Source organism: Rhipicephalus sanguineus, chromosome 6 (assembly GCF_013339695.2).
Source record: "Rhipicephalus sanguineus isolate Rsan-2018 chromosome 6, BIME_Rsan_1.4, whole genome shotgun sequence".
Classification (NCBI taxonomy): Eukaryota; Metazoa; Arthropoda; class Arachnida; order Ixodida; family Ixodidae; genus Rhipicephalus; species Rhipicephalus sanguineus.
Genome location: NC_051181.1, coordinates 32544940 through 32566492, shown reverse-complemented (window position 1 = coordinate 32566492; position 21553 = coordinate 32544940). Strand labels below are relative to the sequence as shown.

Here is a 21553-nt window from a genome sequence, read left to right as displayed (position 1 = left end):
GATGCTCGCGTTCCCCACCTGGACCTAACAGGTACCCGACAGCTTAACCTCATCAACATTGGCGAGTGTAATTGAAGGCAAAAAGCAATGCCACAGCAAATTCTGCGCACAACAATGCAGATCGAAGGCAGTACCACAACAACGTAGCCTGGCAGTGTGTTTAGCTTCTATTAGTATCAATACAAGAAGCTCTAATCCATGCAATGGGTATTCGCTTACTTTATTGGACCAAGGTATTCGTTGGAGCGAAGACACATAAGATGGCATATTCAGTAGATGTAGCTCATTTGATAAGCTGAATCGTAGTGCGATATAGCGTACCTCTTTCGTGTACATGGTCGGGTAGTGTGAAAAGATTGGCTTCTTGGCGTAGTCGGTGCACATCGTGTCGTATGGAGCCGGGAGATAGTTCACTACTTTCTGCAGGAAGAAGAAATGATGCGAAGTTTAGACTGCTGTGAAAAGTAAGCTTCTCGTTTAGAGCGCTCCAGTTTATGCTATCGCAACTCTGTATATTGCTGGAAATAAAGCAGTACGCCAGCAAGCTAGCCAAGCAACCTGTATTTGCACCAACATCAGAAACTAAAAGCGCCTACATTATGCAGCGTGTTTTCATGTGTGCGCAGTATTAGATTCAGTGAACATTATAACCAACATTAAAAAACCATTTAGGTAGGAGAAAACTCATCTAAGACTGGTTGGCGGTGTTTTCGATGTTATCCGTGACACGTGACAACTACGTGGTCGCTTCCTAACGAGAAGGAATGATGCCTTGACGGTGAATCGTTCTTACATTATCTGAATATTGGTACAACGTTCTCCGTTTTATAGTCATTGGGCCTGTTGCCTGTGGATAAGAATTATATGGGAAGTAGATAGGCACTCTCCTGAGTCATGTGTTTATTTCATCTCATTACCGTAACTTTAACCATAACCAGCCGATGATTAGAACTATATTTCGTTTATTCATTAGTGCTTTTATTTCACCAGCTAAGAAGCAATGGCGTTTACGGTAGACGATATTTTATTGTAAGATGGAAATGAACAACGTGCATCAATTTAATGAGTAAAACAGGATGAAACGTTGCGTTGTAGATAATTGCATAGTCAATGTCAAATTGTACGTCGCCTTGTTCGTTTTATAAGGTAAATAAAGTGGGATTTCTGAAGGGTCGGTACTCACCAAGCATTTCTCTGGTTGCTACTCACGAGTTTTGCATGGGCGAGTCCATGGAATGCAGCTAAACAGACTGCTTTTGGCATTCTTATTTTACTAGTGCTATGAGGACCTCGCTCTTTTTTGGCGACACGATATGAACGTTTCTGTTTATATTCCTGACTTTTCATAGTTTTGGCAAGCATGATCTGGCTTAGTCCTAAACGGAATGTCAGGGATGAGTGCTTCAGGTAGATAAGTCAGTTTCTGTCTAAAATGCAATCAGTTGGCGTCAGTAGATTGGTCGTGAAAGGTGAATTGAAAGAACCGCCACAAAGCCAGCAAGTTTCATTATAATTCCTACCTAATTTTAACAATCACACAGGGCCATTGCTGTGAGGTGAGTTTGGTGTAAGATTGTATGCTGCTTAGTTCTTCCTGGTATGTCAGTGATAATAAAATATCAGGTTGACAGGTTAACAGTAGGTCCACAAGTTGCGTAAGGTCAATTTCTAGGTGCGCATTGAAATTTGTCCACTTTGGATTCAGTTATAAGAAGCTTGCGTCATTCTCTGCAAATGAGTTCGTAAAAACAAGTAAAATCCCATATCTGCGTCACCTGTTCAAGGGAAAAGATATACTCTCCCGAGGGTTCCACTACAATTGCGTGCTTGATGCCAGCAGATAGCGTGTCCACGTCATGAAACCCAATGTCCATCTCGAATGGGTCCATCACGATTATGTCCTCCGGTACCCAAAAGAAGAGGAGCTTCGCCTCTGAAAATCAAGCAGTCATTATTAGTAAATACAAAAGCCCTAACATGCAATGTCCTGTAACTAACAGTTTTCGCAAGATAAAGGGCACAGGCTCAACGCGACGCAGCCTGGTGCGCACGGCTACCTCAATTTTTACTGTGAAGACATCAGAGTGCTTAAAAATGTTACACGTTCATTTTATCTTTTTCGAAAGGAAAAAGCTGGTTCGTTCACGAAGATTACGTTTGCATAAGTGCAGGGATTGTTAGCGGAACTAGGCTCGAAAATATTGAAGTTTGTGAGTTAGGTCGATGTTTAATAAAAAAAGTGCTAAACAAACGTTTTCAACCCATTTAAATGCGTTATATAGAAAACTAAGAAGCATTCCCCACCTTTGGTTATAACGCCCCAATTTGCTTATTTACATGACGGAAGGACATTCATTGGGTCCCCTACAACGATGGTCTGAATAGCTTAGCTTAGTTATGTGCTTCGCTTGTAATTAGCAAACACTGTACTGCTTTGCAAAGAATCCGGACGCGTCAGCGTTGACTGCTAGTGTTCTATCGATAGTATACGAGGTCGAGCGCTTGTGCATGCCTGCATGCCTCTCACATCTAACCTGCTTTTCTGGGGAAACGAATATCACAGCGTGGCAGTTGTGGGAATCGAGCGCGCCCTCCCCTTTGGCGCCTCGCTCCCCAGCTAGCGCGTGTGCGGGCCCCGCGCGGCTCGAGCGTCGGGAACCGCCGTTAAACGGACACTAAAGGCAAATATTAAGTCGACGTTGATTGTTGAAATAGCGATCCAGAAACCTCGTAGTGCTACTTTTATGCCAAGAAAGTCCTTATTTTGAAATAAAATCACGTTTTAGTGATCCGCATCGCTTTAGCGCACTTCAAGTCACCCGCCAGAAATCCGACTTTCATACGTCACTGCTGCCGTGCCCAACGTTGCCCGCCTTTACTGCGCGGCCGCCGACACTAGTAGAAGCAGAGCGAAAGTAGCGGGACCCACAGCAGCAACAACGGCCATCGAAGCCATCGAAGCTGGCCGCAATCGCCGCAATGGATGTGGACAGAGAACTTGACAACGAGACATTGGCTCGCGACGCTGGGCTCCAATTCAGCGACTTGAGCCCCGATGAACGCGGTATGCTGCTGAGGGCTCGTAGTGCCGGCGTCGTTGCATGCGGTATTTTGCCGAACTTTCTGTCAGAGCGACTTTCACGAGCGCGAAAAACACACGCGGCAGTACGCGATCCCGAAACTACCACTGAGACGCGACCGCTGGAGTGAAGCAGGGCGCCAGGAGAAGCGCAGTTCGGCGAAAACAGAACCTTTGAACCACGCGCGCCGTTCCCCATGGCAACGCCACAGAGGTTCTTTTTTCCATGAATCAAACGGAAACGAACAAACAGCATTTTATTACGTCTTTTGATGCACTGAAGGTTCTTTTTTTATTGCTGCTAGTTTGATTACTAGTGATTTATTGTAGGCAGACTCTCTTACGTCATCGGGATCACTTCGAAAATGTTCCGCTCGTGGCGCTCATCATGTGATATATTTAGCTTAATTTCTCGGTAAGTAGGGCACTGCTGTTGATAATATTGCCGTTTTAGAAGTTGTCATACATTGAGCTTTCACTCTGACATTTTTTGCGCACCTTTAGTGCACCTTTAATTGGCGACATGGCGACGGTGCCAGGCCTCTTTGTCTGGTGCGAGCCATGCGTCGGCTTCCCGCAGCGCGTGCATGCGTCAGGGCATGTCTGGACAATGCTCGCGCCACCACGCTAGCCTAAGTCACTGCGCAACGCATGTCCTCATTAGCCGCCAGTGACAAACCCCTTTCCCATGAGCTTGCTTCTGTCTGGCGCTGGCTCGCCGCGTGAGATTCTCTCAGGCCCGGTCGAGAGGTTGACGCGGTGCTGTGGGGGCGGCTTCTCGTCCGTGCGCTCGACTGTTCCCTTTGTGTGGTAGTCGTAGCGCCGCTGGCAAGCGTACTCGACCGGTCTTGCTGAGTTTTCCCTTTACGGCCTGCAAGCCCGAGACTGTCGCACTGTGCTGCATCTTGGGTTAATAAACCCATGTTTGTTGACAACCTCCCTCGACTGCCTTTTCTTCGCCGTGTCGAGAGTCGATGAACCCGGCCGTAGCGTCGTAGTTCGCCGCGGCAGTGGAGAACGTCGCGTCTTCTCCCGGTCGCCTCGTGAGGCAACCGGGAGAAGACGCGAAGTGAAGCAGTGAAGCAGTGATAGGGAAGCTATGCCATCTAGCAGATGAACGTTGCTGCTACACCATTCATTATCTAAAAATGAGTACACAGTCGGACCCATGCGGAATATCCCAAAAACTACAAAGAAATGCATTCCCACAAACACTTGACCTCTAGCTCAAATGTAAGTAACTGCAATATTGTTTTAGTATACAGACGTGCTGCCTGAATGAGTAGGACTTTTAGGAAGAACGGTTCAATTAAGACTCACCAGGTGAAGTAGACAGTCTTTCAAAAACATGGCTGATCCCTCCGTCATAGGAATCGGTATAACACGAAAGTGAAACGTGTCTTCACAGAAGTAATGCTTATGATATATGAGAGCTTGTACAATGTCTATTCGTGTTTGCAGCTATAGCACCGTTTGACGTGGACGCACCCATGTTGACAGCATGTCTCTATCGCGAAGACTAACGCCCATGATCATGATTAAACCGTTGAGGTAGCTGACGGTGTGAACATATATTTGGACACAGCGAATCGTGAATCGCGCGTAAGGATGATATCAACAAGTTCATAATCACATTGGTACCCGGTATGCACTTCTTCAAAGCGTCGTCAATTAAGGAGAGAAGCGGCACGGTGTGCGCTTTCTAGTAATGGGTAGCCGACGCCTGTGCTCATGCATACATAACACACACTGCACTTCAGCAACGCGGGAGGTAGAGGTTCGTAGCCTGAGCCGCAAACGCGTGCGTCCCGCTGGCCTCTGTCTCGCAGGTGCTGCTCTCGCTCCACCAAGGCACGACATTCGCCCGTCGAAATCGCGTCCTTTCTACAACGCATATTGCAGCAGTTTTGTTAGTCGTGCTCTCGCAATTGAAGCAGTCGGCGGCAGAGAATCCCGTTCGTGCACGTGGAAGCTGCACTACTCCGATGAGTCGACGCACGCTAACACGAATCCAAAGGCAAAGAACGTAACTGCGTCAAGGGTGCCTCGGCGACGCCAGCGCGGCCAGTCTACCTCTCTGGTATCGAGACGCTTTAACCATGACCTCCGATATCACGTGCAATCTCGGAGTAAGCGTTAGTAAGTGTCGATCGTGAAGCATTACTTCTTTTCACCTCTCACAGACGGCGGCACCGCCCCGCTCCGCCCGCCGCGAAAGAGAAGGTGTGAAAGATATAAGGCGCGTTCGCGCCGTGCCTAGCATTCCCGAGTTGGCTTAGTCGGTAGAGCGTCGGTCGCTTGCCGTCGCGGCCGCAACGTCGTGGGTTCGATTCCAGCGGGGTATCTTTTCTTGGTTTTTTTCTTTCTCACCCGTTGGCGTCCATTTTATCAACGTCATATCCGTGACGGATGTACTTGGTGGACCCCGGCATAAAACACTTTCGTGTTAAAATGGAAAAGCTCTTATGGCCGGAAACGGTGCTCTTATGCGCATACACAGCTGCGTGAAAACATGCCCATCTGGCTTTTTCTAATGCGTTCTTATATGGTGTCTATTCGGTCAAACAGCTATTCGGTGAAGTTTGTTTGCACTGGCACAGAGTACTGTTTTTTTTAATGTTTTCTAAGGTGGATTACGAAGTAGAGTGGTCATTTATGTCATAGCTTAACCTATTTTACAGCACAGCGTCCTCATTCAAGTATTGACCGAGTGGCCTTAATCATCACTCCGTTAATTTGTTCCTTTTCAATCACATTTTCTTTTGATACAACGTCCAGCAGGCTGACACTTGTCCTAGCTGCATGCAGTCTCTATATATTTAATTGCCTGCTAGCTAGCCTGGATTCGTACATGACAGCCGTATCATTGTCAACTCCCGTGCCCGATCCCTTACGATGAGCACAGAATGTCCGGGGACACACCTTCGAGACACGGTTTATGCATGCTTCCCACTTCTCAACGCAATATTTTGTATTTTGTTAGCCAAATAAAAAAAAAGCAGGACGAGTTAAGCAACTACAGCCGTAACTTCTTTGGAAGTGTTTTTCTACAGTATTATTCTCGTATATGATTGCACTTCTTGTACATTATACTCTTGTGTGTTGGATGATTTCGGTATGGGTACTTGTGAAATCTTGGTGTTTTCAATTACTCACCTTTTTTTTCGCAGCGTTCGTCTAACTATACTGCAACAACTCTTCCACCTATCAATTCCGTCGATTCTAGTATACTAAAAACTAAGTCACAGCAACCACGCAGCCGCGGCCGTAGGAGAGGGGAATCCCCGCCGCATAACGGCAAGGCCCGACTCAAAGTGAGAAGAAAAGCGCATAGGAATAGTCGTCACTTCGTAAGGAACGCTTTCCTGTTCATATCTCATAGCATATGCTTATGAATTATCTGCGGCCTTTTTGTACTGCCATCTACGCGTTATCTGCTAATGTCACTTGCATGTGCACCTGAAATTTTTGTATTCACATAACAGGTCACCCAGGTATTACTGTCTTACCTACTCTTTGTTGTATAATGCTACAGGAAGCCGAGGTCTTCGTCAGACTTTTCAACCTCAAGAGCCGGCTTCGACCTTTATAACAAAAAGTATATAAGCTTTGTCTCACTTCGGGTGATTAAACTCGTGAAATGAGTCTACCCTAGAGCGCTCAACACCTCGTAAGCGTAGAAACGCTCTCCGCCACCTGCAGCAATGTTTAAACAGTCCAAAGCCGGCAAAGGGACAAAGTACCAAAAAAATTGCCTTTATTAAGGCGAAAGCCCCTTAGGTGTTGGTGTTGGAGGTATCCTCGAAGAGCCGGCGACCTTGACGCGAAAATTCTGCCATGGAAGCGTGCGGAAGCAGCTGTGAGTGAGTAAAAAAACGTATACACGCGCAGTCAACCCCTTTGTCTGGCTTCTCACTGCAGATCAACAGGTGTTGTTGCGTAATACAGTGAACGCACGCAAAGCGAATTTACGTTGAACTAGGCGCAGTTTCTGTGGCGTCGGCTATTGCTAGCGGCCCTATCCGGCGGCGAGAAGGCGAGCGCTGGAGCGTGCATACACTTGTGGCTTGCGGGGACTGCCACGCAAGAGTGCCACTGCAGAAGAAGTGCTTGTCGCTCCTCGTGCTTACAAGCTGGAGCGTACATACACTTGTGGCTTGCGGGGACTGCCGCACAGGAGTGCCACTGCGGAAGAAGCGCTTGTCGCTCGTCGTGCTTACAATCTGGAGCGTGCATACACTTGTGGCTTGCGGGGACTGCCGTCCAGCAGTGCCACTGCTGAAGAAGCGCTTGTCGCTCCTCGTGCTTACAACTTGGAGCGTGCATACACTTGTGGCTTGCGGGGACTGCCGCACAAGACTGCCACTGCGGAAGAAGCGCTTGTCAATCCTCGTGCTTACAAGCTGGAGCGCGCATACATTGTGTGCTTGCTGGGGCTGCCGCACAAGAGTGCCACTGCGGAAGAAGCGCTTGTCAATCCTCGTGCTATAAGCTGGAGCGCGCATACACTTGTGGCTTGCGGTGACTGCCGCACAAGAGTGCCACTGCGGAAGAAGCGCTTGTCGCTCCTCGTGCTTACAAGCTGGAGCGCGCATACACTTTTGGCTTGCGGGGACTGCCGCACAAGAGTGCCATTGCGGAAGAAGTCGCTTGTCAATCCTCGTGCTTACAAGCTGGAGCGCGCATACACTTGTGGCTTGCGGGGCTGCCGCACATGAGTGCCACTGCGGAAGAAGCGCTTGTCAATCCTCGTGCTTACAAGGCTGAGCGCGCATTACACTTGTGGCTTGCGGGGCTGCCGAACAGAGTGCCACTGCGGAAGAAGCGCTTGTCAATCCTCGTGCTTACAAGCGTGGAGCGCGCATACACTTGTGGCTTGCGGGGACTGCCGCACAGAGTGCCACTGCGGGAAGAAGCGCTTGTCAATCCTCGTGCTTACAAGCTGGAGCGCGCATACACTTGTGGCTTGCGGGGCTTGCCGCACAAGAGTGCACTGCGGAAGAAGCGCTTGTCGCTCCTCGTGCTTACAATGCTGGAGCGTGCATACACTGGTGGCTTGCGGGGACTGCCGCACAGGAGTGCCACTGCGGAAGAAGCGCTTGTCAATCCTCGTGCTTACAAGCTGGAGCGTGGATACACTTGTGGCTTGCGGGGACTGCCGCACAAGAGTGCCACTGCGGAAGAAGCGCTTGTCGCTCCTCGTGCTTACAAGCTGGAGCGTGCATACACTTTTGGCTTGCGGGGACTGCCGCACAAGTGTGCCACTGCGGAAGAAGCGCTTGTCAATCCTCGTGCTTACAAGCTGGAGCGCGCATACACTTGTGCCTCGCGGGGCTGCCGCACAAGAGTGCCACTGCGGAAGAAGCGCTTGTCAATCCTCGTGCTTACAAGCGGTAGCGCGCATACACTTGTTGGCTTGCGGGCCTTGCCGCACAAGAGTGCCACTGCGGAAGAAGCGCTTGTCGCTCCTCGTGCTTACAAGCTGGAGCGTGCATACACTGGTGGCTTGCGGGGACTGCCGCACAAGAGTGCCACTGCGGAAGAAGCGCTTGTCAATCCTCGTGCTTACAAGCTGGAGCGCGCATACACTTGTGGCTTGCGGGGCTGCCGCACAAGAGTGCCACTGCGGAAGAAGCGCTTGTCAATCCTCGTGCTTACAAGCTGGAGCGCGCATACACTTGTGGCTTGCGGGGCTGCCGCACAAGAGTGCCACTGCGGAAGAAGCGCTTGTCAATCTTCGTGCTTACAAGCTGGAGCGCGCATACACTTGTGGCTTGCGGGGACTGCCGCACAAGATTGCCACTGAGGAAGAAGCGCTTGTCAATCCTCGTGCTTACAAGCTGGAGCGCGCATACACTTGTGGCTTGTGGGGCTGCCGCACAAGAGTGCCACTGCGGAAGAAGCGCTTGTCAATCCTCGTGCTTACAAGCTGGAGCGCGCATACACTTGTGGCTTGCAGGGACGGCCGCACAAGAGTGCCACTGCGGAAGAAACGCTTGTCAATCCTCGTGCTTACAAGCTGGAGCGCGCGTACCCTTGTGGCTTGCGGGGACTGCCGCACAAGAGTGCCACTGCGGAAGAAGCGCTTGTCAATTCTCGTGCTTACAAGCTGGAGCGCGCATACACTTGTGGCTTGCGGGGCTGCCGCACAAGAGTGCCACTGCGGAAGAAGCGCTTGTCAATCCTCGTGCTTACAAGCTGGAGCGCGCATACACTTGTGGCTTGCGGGGCTGCCGCACAAGAGTGCCACTGCTGAAGAAGCGCTGTCAATCCGTGCTTACAAGCTGGAGCGCGCATACACTGTGGCTTGCGGGGCTGCCGCACAAGATGCCACTGCGGAAGAAGCGCTTGTCAATCCTCGTGCTTCAAGCTGGAGCGCGCATACACTTGTGGCTTGCGGGGCTGCCGCACAAGAGTGCCACTGCTGAAGAAGCGCTTGTCAATCTTCGTGCTTACAAGCTGGAGCGCGCATACACTTGTGGCTGCGGGGACTGCCGCACAAGAGTGTCACTGCGGAAGAAGCGCTTGTCAATCCTCGTGCTTACAAGCTGGAGCGCGCATACACTTGTGGCTTGCGGGGCTGCCGCACAAGAGTGCCACTGCGGAAGAAGCGCTTGTCAATCTTCGTGCTTACAACTGGAGCGCGCATACACTTGTGGCTTGCAGGGACGGCCGCACAAGAGTGCCACTGCGGAAGAAGCGCTTGTCAATCCTCGTGCTTACAAGCTGGAGCGCGCGTACACTTGTGGCTCGCGGGGCTGCCGCACAAGAGTGCCACTGCGGAAGAAGCGCTTGTCAATCCTCGTGCTTACAAGCTGGAGCGCGCATACACTTGTGGCTTGCGGGGCTGCCGCACAAGAGTGCGACTGCGGAAGAAGCGCTTGTCGCTCCTCGTGCTTACAAGCTGGAGCGTGCATACATGGTGGCTTGGGGGACTGCGCACAAGAGTGCCACTGCGGAAGAAGCGCTTGTCAATCCTCGTGCTTACAAGCTGGAGCGCGCATACACTTGTGGCTTGCGGGGCTGCCGTCCAGCAGTGCCACTGCTGAAGAAGCGCTTGTCAATGCTCGTGCTTACAAGCTGAGCGCGCATACACTTGTGGCTTGTGGGCTGCCGCACAAGAGTGCCACTGCGGAAGAAGCGCTTGTCAATCCTCGTGCTTACAAGCTGGAGCGCGCATACACTTGTGGCTTGCAGGGACTGCCGCACAAGAGTGCCACAGCGGAAGAAGCGCTTGTCAATCCTCGTGCTTACAAGCTGGAGCGCGCATACATTGTGGCTTGCGGGGCAGCCGCACAAGAGTGCCATGCGGAAGAAGCGCTTGTCAATCCTCGTGCTACAAGCTGGAGCGCGCATACACTTGTGGGCGGGGCTGCCGCACAAGAGTGCCACTGCGGAAGAAGCGCTTGTCAATCCTCGTGCTTACAAGCTGGAGCGCGCATACACTTGTGGCTTGGGGTCTGCCGCACAAGAGTGCCACTGCGGAAGAAGAAGCGCTTGTCGCTCCTCGTGCTTACAAGCTGGAGCGTGCATACACTTGTGGCTTGCGGGACTGCCGCACAAGAGTGCCACTGCGGAAGGAGCGCTCGTCAATCCTCGTGCTTACAGCTGGAGCGCGCATACACTTGTGGCTGCGGGGCTGCCGCACAAGAGGCCACTTGCGGAAGAAGCGCTTGTCGCTCCTCGTGCTTACAGCTGGAGCGTGCATACACTGGTTGCTTGCGGGGACTGCCGCACAAGAGTGCCACTGCGGAAGAAGCGCTTGTCAATCCTCGTGCTTACAAGCTGGAGCGCGCGTACACTTGTGGCTTGCGGGGCTGCCGCACAAGAGTGCCACTGCGGAAGAAGCGCTTGTCAATCCTCGTGCTTACAAGCTGGAGCGCGCATACACTTGTGGCTTGCGGGGCTGCCGCACAAAAGTGCCACTGCGGAAGAAGCGCTTGTCAATCTTCGTGCTTACAAGCTGGAGCGCGCATACACTTGTGACTTGCGGGGCTGCCGCACAAGAGTGCCACTGCGGAAGAAGCGCTTGTCATTGTTGTCAATCCTCGTGCTTACAAGCTGGAGCGCGCATACACTTGTGGCTTGCGGGGCTGCCGCACAAGAGTGCCACTGCGGAAGAAGCGCTTGTCAATCCTCGTGCTTACAAGCTGGAGCGCGCATACACTTGTGGCTTGCGGGGCTGCCGCACAAGAGTGCCACTGCGGAAGAAGCGCTTGTCAATCCTCCTGCTTACAAGCTGGAGCGCGCATACACTTGTGGCTTGCGGGGCTGCCGCACAAAGTGCCACTGCGGAAGAAGCGCTTGTCAATCTTCGTGCTTACAAGCTGGAGCGCGCATACACTTGTGGCTTGCGGGGACTGCCGCTCAAGAGTGCCACTGCGGAAGAAGCGCTTGTCGCTCCTCGTGCTTACAATCTGGAGCGTACATACACTTGTGGCTTGCGGGGACTGCCGCACAAGAGTGCCACTGCGGAAGAAGCGCTTGTCGCTCGTGCTTACAATCTGGAGCGTAAACACTTGTGGCTTGCGAGGACTGCCGCACAAGAGTGCCACTGCGGAAGAAGCGCTTGTCAATCCTCGTGCTTACAAGCTGGAGCGCGCATACACTTGTGGCTTGCGGGGCTGCCGCACAAGAGTGCCACTGCGGAAGAAGCGCTTGTCGCTCCTCGTGCTTACAAGCTGGAGCGTGCATACACTGGTGGCTTGCGGGAACTGCCGCACAAGAGTGCCACTGCGGAAGAAGCGCTTGTCAATCCTCGTGCTTACAAGCTGGAGCGCGCATACACTTGTGGCTTGCGGGGCTGCCGCACAAGAGTGCCACTGCGGAAGAAGCGCTTGTCAATCCTCGTGCTTACAAGCTGGAGCGCGCATACACCTGTGGCTTGCGGGGCTGCCGCACAAGAGTGCCACTGCGGAAGAAGCGCTTGTCAATCTTCGTGCTTACAAGCTGGAGCGCGCATACACTTGTGGCTTGCGGGGCTGCCGCACAAGAGTGCCACTGCGGAAGAAGCGCTTGTAAGTTGTCAATCCTCGTGCTTACAAGCTGGAGCGCGCATACACTTGTGGCTTGCGGGGACTGCCGCACAAGAGTGCCACTGCGGAAGAAGCGCTTGTCGCTCCTCGTGCTTACAATCTGGAGCGTACATACACTTGTGGCTTGCGGGGACTGCCGCACAAGAGTGCCACTGCGGAAGAAGCGCTTGTCGCTCCTCGTGCTTACAATCTGGAGCGTACATACACTTGTGGCTTGCAGGGACTGCCGCACAGCAGTGCCACTGCTGAAGAAGCGCTTGTCGCTTCTCGTGCTTACAAGCTGGAGCGTGCATACACTGGTGGCTTGCGGGGACTGCCGCACAATAGTGCCACTGCGGAAGAAGCGCTTGTCAATCCTCGTGCTTACAAGCTGGAGCGCGCATACACTTGTGGCTTGCGGGGCTGCCGCACAAGAGTGCCACTGCGGAAGAAGCGCTTGTCAATCCTCGTGCTTACAAGCTGGAGCGTACATACACTTGTGGCTTGCGGGGACTGCCGCACAAGAGTGCCACTGCGGAAGAAGCGCTTGTCGCTCCTTGTGCTTACAAGCTGGAGCGTGCATACACTGGTGGCTTGCGGGGACTGCCGCACAAGAGTGCCACTGCGGAAGAAGCGCTTGTCAATCCTCGTGCTTACAAGCTGGAGCGTGCATACACTGGTGGCTTGCGGGGACTGCCGCACAAGAGTGCCACTGTGGAAGAAGCGCTTGTCGCTCCTCGTGCTTACAATCTGGAGCGTACATACACTTGTGGCTTGCGGGGACTGCCGCACAAGAGTGCCACTGCGGAAGAAGCGCTTGTCGCTCCTCGTGCTTAGAATCTGGAGCGTACATACACTTGTGGCTTGCGGGGACTGCCGCACAAGAGTGCCACTGCGGAAGAAGCGCTTGTCGCTCCTCGTGCTTACAAGCTGGAGCGTGCATACACTGGTGGCTTGCGGGGACTGCCGCACAAGAGTGCCACTGCGGAAGAAGCGCTTGTCAATCCTCGTGCTTACAAGCTGGAGCGCGCATACACTTGTGGCTTGCGGGGCTGCCGCACAAGAGTGCCACTGCGGAAGAAGCGCTTGTCAATCCCCGTGCTCACAAGCTGGAGCGTGCATACACTTGTTGCTTGCGGGGATTGTCGCACAAGAGTGCCACTGCGGAAGAAGCGCTTGTCGCTCCTCGTGCTTACAAGCTGGAGCGTACATACACTTGTGGCTTGCGGGGACTGCCGCACAAGAGTGCCACTGCGGAAGAAGCGCTTGTCGCTCCTCGTGCTTACAAGCTGGAGCGCGCATACACTTGTGGCTTGCGGGGACTGCCGCACAAGAGTGCCACTGTGGAAGAAGCGCTTGTCAATCCTCGTGCTTACAAGCTGGAGCGCGCATACACTTGTGGCTTGCGGGGCTGCCGCACAAGAGTGCCACTACGGAAGAAGCGCTTGTCAATCCTCGTGCTTACAAGCTGGAGCGTGCATACACTTGTGGCTTGCGGGGACTGCCGCACAAGAGTGCCACTGCTGAAGAAGCGCTTGTCGCTCCTCGTGCTTACAATCTGGAGCGTACATACACTTGTGGCTTGCGGGGACTGCCGCACAGCAGTGCCACTGCTGAAGAAGCGCTTGTCGCTCCTCGTGCTTACAAGCTGGAGCGCGCATACACTTGTGGCTTGCGGGGCTGCCGCACAAGAGTGCCACTGCGGAAGAATCGTTTGTCGCTCCTCGTGCTTACAAGCTGGAGCGTGCATACACTTGTGGCTTGCGGGGACTGCCGCACAAGAGTGCCACTGTGGAAAAAGCGCTTGTCGCTCCTTGTGCTTACATGCTGGAGCGTGCATACACTTTTGGCTTGTGGAAACTGCCGCACAAGAGTGCCACTGCGGAAGAAGCGCTTGTCACTCCTCGTGCTTACAAGCTGGAGCGTGCATATTATACTTGTGGCCCTCCACAGCCGCTCCCGCTCCAGCGGACGCTCCCCCTCCCGCAAAGCCTGGCTGACATGGGCGGATCGAGTCCAAGGGAAGCAACAATCGCAACGGAGCCCACCACCAACTAAACAGGTAACGTTCCCTCATTGCCAGAGCACAAAAGCGAGATAGTCACAACCCTACACCAAGAACTAACTAAAAGGCCTTCGGGCCACCATACAACAGCTCACCACGCAACTACATGATGCGAGGCAACAAATACAAACTCTCACAGCCCTTAAACCTTCACCCTCACCCTAGGTAGACGTTAGCTAACCTAAGTGCGGAGCCCCCTCACTCTCAGAAACAGTCAGCGGTGACAGCGACACATCACAAGACACTCTAAACGAAATCCTACGTCTCACACGAAAAAACAACGAAAGTATCCACACCTTGACACGCCGGCTAGAAGCTCTAGAGCAAAAAGCCACCATAAAAGCTAAACAAAAAGCGAAACAAGCACTTCCCACGGATCCAACGGCACATCTGCCTGGGCCAGCTAATCTAATCTAATCACCATGGGTTCCACAACCCAAGACACCCTAGAAATTTGGCAGTGGAATTGCGCTATCTACGCGAGACACAAAACCCCACTGCAGCAGTACATTAAAGCGCAACCCAAAAAGCCTCACGTAATACTACTGCAGGAAACACTATGTGACAAGCTCACACTATCGGGTTACCACCCCATCTCACAACGACGGGAGACCAAGAGAGGTATAACCACACTCATCAGTAAGAAATTCGCTTTCATTGAACACAACGCGTAACCCACCCGCAGTCGCCTAGAGGCGATACTCATCGAACTCATACCAAACCGATTATTAAAACAAATAGTTTTCGTTCTCAACGTTTACAGCTCCCCGTCCTGTCCTCCCCGTCTACTGTCCTTCCACGCGCTCTTAACCACAGCCACAACCCTCGCGCGAAACTTTCCGCTCATCATAGCAGGAGACTTCAACGCCTCCCACCCGTCATAGGGTTACCCCCAGGCAACGGCCAAAAGCACTTACCTCACGCGAGCGATAGACGACCTGTCCCTCACACTCATTACAGATCATCGATTGCCTACGAGACTAGGCGTGTCGGTACACCGCGACACTACATCGGACTTAGTATTCACCCGTAACGTCACAGGCCACACCTGGACCAATACGCAGGAGAACCTGGGCATCGATCACTTCATCATACGCACCGAATTACCCAACGCAACAGCCCCGCTCCGTGCATTCACGCTAACGGACTGGGATGCCTTCCGCACCCTCCGCAAAAACAACACAACCGCATACAACACATTCACCGAACTACTCTCCTCACTCCAGGAAGACGTAGCCAAAACAACGAAAACCATACAAATAGAGCTCGACGTCCCGAGAATGAACCCACACCTCGCACACATGCTCGCGGCAAAGCATCATACTTGCACACTGGAAAACACGACTCACAGCCGCTTACGCAAAAGCATAGCAATACTAAACCGAGACATCACCTAATACTGCACGGAGCTCACACGACTCCAATGGCACCAACTCTGCTCGGTGGTCGACGGCCGCAAGCGAACGGGAGGTAAATGGAACCTCCTAAAACACATGCTCGACGACCGCCAAACAAGACAACCAGATTCATGCCATAGACCGTCTCCTTCACTCGCCCAAAAAGACGGGAGGAACGGAGACAACCTTTGAGGAAATCGCCAAACGACACCTTCCCCTACACACCGCACATCCCACCGACTACCCCCCAAATAGAATGTGAAACGATACCCGAACTCGATGACCCTTTAACGGATTCTAGAATTCGGGAAGCCTTGCACAACCTCAACAGTAGATCGGCCCCTGGTCCCGACAGGGTAACCAACCGCGTGTTGCGAAACCTAGATGACCAAGCCATCACACTACTCACGAAAGATATAAACCACATGTGGGAAACCGGCCACGTGCCTGAACAATGGCGCACGGCCACGGTGCTCTTCCTCCCAAAGCCTGGCAAGCCACTCAACTTTGACAATATACGCCCCATCTCCCTAACCTCATGTATAGGTAAAGCAGCAGAACATGCTATCCTTAATCGCGTATCGCGCTACATAGAGGACCACGAACTATTTTCATTCAACATGGTAGGTTTCCGACCACACCTCTCAACACAAGACGTCATGTTACTGCTAAAGAAGCACATCTTCGACTCAAAAACGTGAGATGTCCGCGGCATCCTCGCCCTAGACCTCACCAAAGCATTCCACACCGTTTCCCCCCGGTTCATACTGGAACCATTGCCAGCCTCGGCCTCGGTAAAAGATTCCAGGCATACGTCCGTTCTTTCCTGCAAGACAAAAAAGCTCACTGCGAGTATCGCAACTCACATCCGACACATCCACATTAGGGTCCCACAGGGGGACCCCACAAGGGGCAGATCCATTTCTCCCCTCCTTTTCAACATAGTAATGAAGGGGGTCTGCCGACAAACTCCGCGACATTCCCAACATAAACCATGCTTTTTACGCGGACGACATGACCATCTTGTGCCCGGGTAGGTTCCCTGCGGAAGTAGAGCAAGCCCTTCAAGCCGCTCACGATTATCACAGGAGCCTACCTTCAAAACACCGGACTTGCGACTGTCACCCACGAAATCCGAATTGCTACTGTACGGAAATCTCGACAAAGCGTTCGTAATCTAACCCCTTTACGCTAACTTCCCATAGCACTACAAGTCAAACACGGGCAACGAATACCCCGCGTTGACTCCATACGCATTCTCGGCTCCTAGTCGAGGCCACCGGGTGCCATGCACGTACAATAACACATATCACAACTAAAACGGAAAACATGCTCCGACTGATCCAGTGAGTCTCGGCTCGCAGGCAAAGCCTCGGTGAGGCCAACCTCCTGCGCATATACCACGCGTTCTTAATGAGCCACATCAATTACGTCGCCTCTGCCCACAACTGCACAAAGGTGGAAAAGACTAAACTCAGCACACTCATACGCAAAAGCATTAAAGAAGTCCGCGGCCTACCCCAAAACATGAGTATCTCCCGTCTCGACCAACTAGGTATGCACAACGACAACGATGAAGTGATCGAGGCCCAGACCACAGCCCAAGTGGTCCGCCTCTCCCCCTCCAAGGCAGGCCGTCGACTACTAAACGAAGCCTGCATGTCCTCACACCCCTACCTTGAACGCTCAGTAACCCTCCCGAGAGATGTCCGAGATCACCAGCAGACCACCTCGGGCACGGCACCGCACCAGAGATGCACGTGTTTGAACCAATCACTTTGCAGGCCACGATTACCTCGGCTGTCTGTGCCTATCTTGCTGGCACGTGCGCACTGGTCTCCGATGGCACTTAACCGGCTTGGCCTGCTCCTGCGCCCTTCACGCCGACACTGGACAAGCAAATCTGGACGCACATCTGGCCGCTAGGGGCCGCGACGACTACGCCTGACGGAACCGGCACAGCATACTTAAAGGAATCACCAGCAGACCACCTCGGGCACGGCACCGCACCAGAGATGCATGTGTTTGAACCAATCACTTTGCAGGTTAGTGACTACAAAGACATGGAGACTTACAAAGAGGGTTCAACTTAAATTGAGGACGACGCAGCGAGCGATGGAAAGGAAAATGATAGGTGTAACCTTAAGAGACACGAAGAGAGCAGAGTGGGTCAGGGAACAAACGGGGGTTAAGGATATCATAGTTGAAATTAAGAAGAAGAAATGGATATGGGCCGGGCACGTAGCACGTCGGCAGGATAACCGGTGGTCATTAGGGGAACTGACTGGATTCCAAGAGAGGGCAAACGCGTTAGGGGAAGACAGAAAATTAGGTGGGTAGATGAGATTAAGAAGTTTGTAGGTATAACGTGGCAACAGAAAGCACAGGACCGGGTTGATTGGCGGAACATGGGAGAGGCCTTTGCCCTGCAGTGGGCCTAGACAGGCTGATGATGATGATGATGACTACAAAGACACTGCCTGTGTTCGAAGTAGCAATTACTGTTTGATTGCGGTGTCGTGCCCAGCCGAATGGTCTGATGCTTTGAAACGATCTTTGTTGCGATTATCTCGCCTTTGTCTGCTCATCTTTGATATGCTGCTTATGTTGTCGGGTGATATTTAATCGAACCCAGGACCCATGAGCAAGGCGGAGGCTGAAGCCTTCGCTGCAGCTATGTCAACAATACAGAAATTAGAGGAGGGTCACGCAGTTAGTGTCGGTGAAGTTAGGTGAGACCATTGAAAAACTGCCAGCTTCTACGAATGAAGATTGTCAAGCTTGAATCAACCTTCACGTCACGTTCGACAACTGATACCGGCACGGCTCATAATGCGCTGCACCAAATTTCGAGCCATTTGACTGAAATTACCTCCAGGTGCAACGATACTGAAAACAGACAGAGGCGGTCTAACCTGCTTTTTTTTTTTGGTATAGAAGATGACCCTAACGAGGTCTGGACAGCATCTGAAAAAAGAATTATCGAGTTGTGCTCTGAAAAGTTGAACATTTCTTTGAGTGGCGCACAATTTGAACGTGTGCACAGGCTTGGGAAATTCAGAGACAGCAAAAAGAGACCCATAATAGCCAAACTGACTTTCTTTAAAGATAAGCAGCAAATTCTTGCGTCTGCTCCAAAACTAAAAGGGTCAACATATTTCATCGGAGAAGATTTTTCTCTGGCTGTGCGACAGCCAAGAAAAGCGCTCATCGAATTCGCTAAAACGCAAAGAAAGCCGTTTAAGCTCTCAGTTGACAGGCTGCGCATGAATGGCAAAACATACATGCTTGATAGTGTTAACAAAACTGTTGTTTTATCACAAAGATAGCAGGAGAATCTGTTGTTGGGCCTGTTGGTACATACTTGAACAAACGAAAAAACCAGCTTAAAGACGCGTACACAAGAAGAGAAGACGTCCATCCAGCGAGTGTCTGTCGTCTTCTCTTCTTGTGTACGCGTCCGTAAGCTGTTTTTTTTTTCGTTTCTTCAGAAAGATAGCTCGCAACAAAACTATACGCGCGAGAACACCACCAGAAACCTATAGTGCGTGTGGCTACACCTTCTTTTTTGATATTACTTACTAACATTAGAAGCGTAATACCCAAACACGATGCAATCTGCTCTTTGCTAGAAGACAACAATTCTGATATACTCGTGCTCACAGAAACTTGGCTGTACCCTGCAATCACAAATAACGAAGTTCTTGCTGGCAGTGAACGCTACAACATATACGGCAAAGATCACGCCGACAGGAGAGGCGGTGGTGTACTTCTTGGTGTGAAAAATACGCTCACTTCTTACGCGCTGAATCTTGACTCGGCCATTGAAATTATTTGGATAGTATGTGTGACCAAATACGCTAAGATACCAATTGGAAATTGCTACCGTCCGCCCGATTCTAGTCATACATTTGTACGTGAACTTTGCCATAGTATCGAAAATGCCAAAGATCTTTGCCCTACCGATTTAATTTATCTCTTTGGTGATTTTAACTTTCCGCTAATTGATTGGATAAATTTATCATCACCGTGTTGTCTTTCAACAGAATTCATTAATTTAACATTGGATTATAACCTCTTACAAGTCATTGATAAACCTACCCGTGGTTCAAACACATTAGACCTGTTGCTGACAAGCGCTCCAGAATCCGTGAAGATGGTTTCTTGCATAAAAGGATTCAATGACCATAATTTAATCAAAATGACATTGGACCTACCTTTACCATTCACAGGAATATCTAAAAAAACAATCCGGGACTACAGCAAAGCCGATTTTGGCAAAATAAACGCACAGCTGGAAAAATTTTTTAAGGAAGTCTTGTTCCCTCATTCTACAACCGGTCCGTAAATGAAAATTGAGTGCTTTTCAGAGACAAAATGACCTTGCTGATTAATCAATATATCCCAATTATCACAATTTCTAACGATAAATTCAATCCCTGGTTCACCAAATCCCTCCGCAAACAAAGAAACAAGAAAAAAACGCCTCTATTGCAATGCTAAACGCGCTGCTACGACTTCCGCTTGGAACAAATACAGGCACTGTTTGAGCGAATACTGTATAGCAATATGCAATGCTAAAGACAAATATTTTCAAAACGACTTACCCTCTCTTTTTCAAAATAAGCCAAAGAAATTCTGGCGTCTCATATCCCCTGACCACAGTTCTAACCAGTTGTCATTACTTGATGAGAAAAACCTTCCACTCTCAGATTATGAATGTTCTACTACTTTTAATACATTTTTCTCATCTGTGTTTAGCCTGGAAGATCATTCCGACGTGCCAAATGTCCTTTAATACGACTTCCAGTACATGCAGCCCATTTAAATAACGGTGGATGGTATCGCGTGTCGTATTAAACAAATTAAAGCATCCTCATCAGCCGGTATTGATGACATCAACTCCAAGGTACTAAAAAACACCCTTTCCATATCTAGCATTACATTATATCACATCTTTCGACAATCGCTGTCGTCTGGAAAACTGCCCAACGACTGGAAAATCGCCAAAGAAGAACCCATTTTTAAGTCCGGGAATAAGAACTCACCTAAAAATTATCGTCCAATATCACTCACATGCATCTGCTGCAAAGTACTCGAGCACAAATCGCCTCCCACGTCTACAGTCACCTTGGAACTAACAAATTCTTCTTCCCTAATCAGCACGGATTCAGAAAGGACATGTCATGAGAAACAGTTATTGGAATTCACTACTGACATTCATTACAGCATAAATAATGGCTGCAAAAATGTTCCAAAAGCCGGGAGAGTTCATGATTAAAATAGATACTCCGACTTAACACAACAAAATATAACAAAAAACTACACAGACGTTTCGCCACCTATGCGGGTGGCATCTTCAGTATGAACTGGCACCGAATGAGCGAAGGTAACCCAGTCTATTTCTAGTCTCGTATGTCTCTGTACACATCCGGTAGGGGGCCATGGTTGCTGTTGCACGCCGACCTGTCACGGCGGATGAACCACGACTCGAGAAGCTTTCTCTTGCCCCACCTTTGTTCCCGAGCCAGCGTCGTTGCATTACTGAAGTCGAAGGCATGCCCCGTCATCCTGCAGTGTTCGACGAGTTCACTCTTGGAATGTGTGGCATGGGTGGCTTTGGCGACGTCCCCTTTGTGCTCTTTGAGCCTCGTTGACCGCTTCCTGCCTGTTTCGCCGATGTATGTGGCGTCACAGTCCCCGCACGGTACCTTGTAGACGACCCCGCTTTGATTGTGGGCAGGGGTGCGGTCTTTAGGCTTGGTGAACACGTTCCCCAAGGTACAATGAGGTCTGAAAACGGTTTTAATGCCCAGCGGTCGAAGTGCTCTCCGAAAATAGTCCGACACGCCCTGAACGTAAGGAATGGAAACAATGGATGCTGTGTTTCCTCGTGCCGCACTTCTTGTTCCCCCTCGCATACGTCTCATGGTGTCGTTGATAAACGTCCTCGGATAATGCCTTTGCTCCAACGCACCGACCACATTTTCCATCTCAT

The 21553-nt window shown here is 51.1% G+C and overlaps 1 protein-coding gene across 1 annotated transcript in view; it reads right to left on the bottom strand.

The window, feature by feature from the left end:
- Positions 1-384, bottom strand: part of LOC125758827 (uncharacterized) — a 58353-nt gene extending 57969 nt beyond the window's left edge. Inside the window, exon 1 of the mRNA XM_049416474.1 lies at positions 322-384. Within this exon, the coding sequence (XP_049272431.1) occupies positions 322-384 (63 nt within the window). The remainder of the gene's footprint in view (positions 1-321) is intronic.
- Positions 385-21553: the final 21169 nt, after the last annotated feature.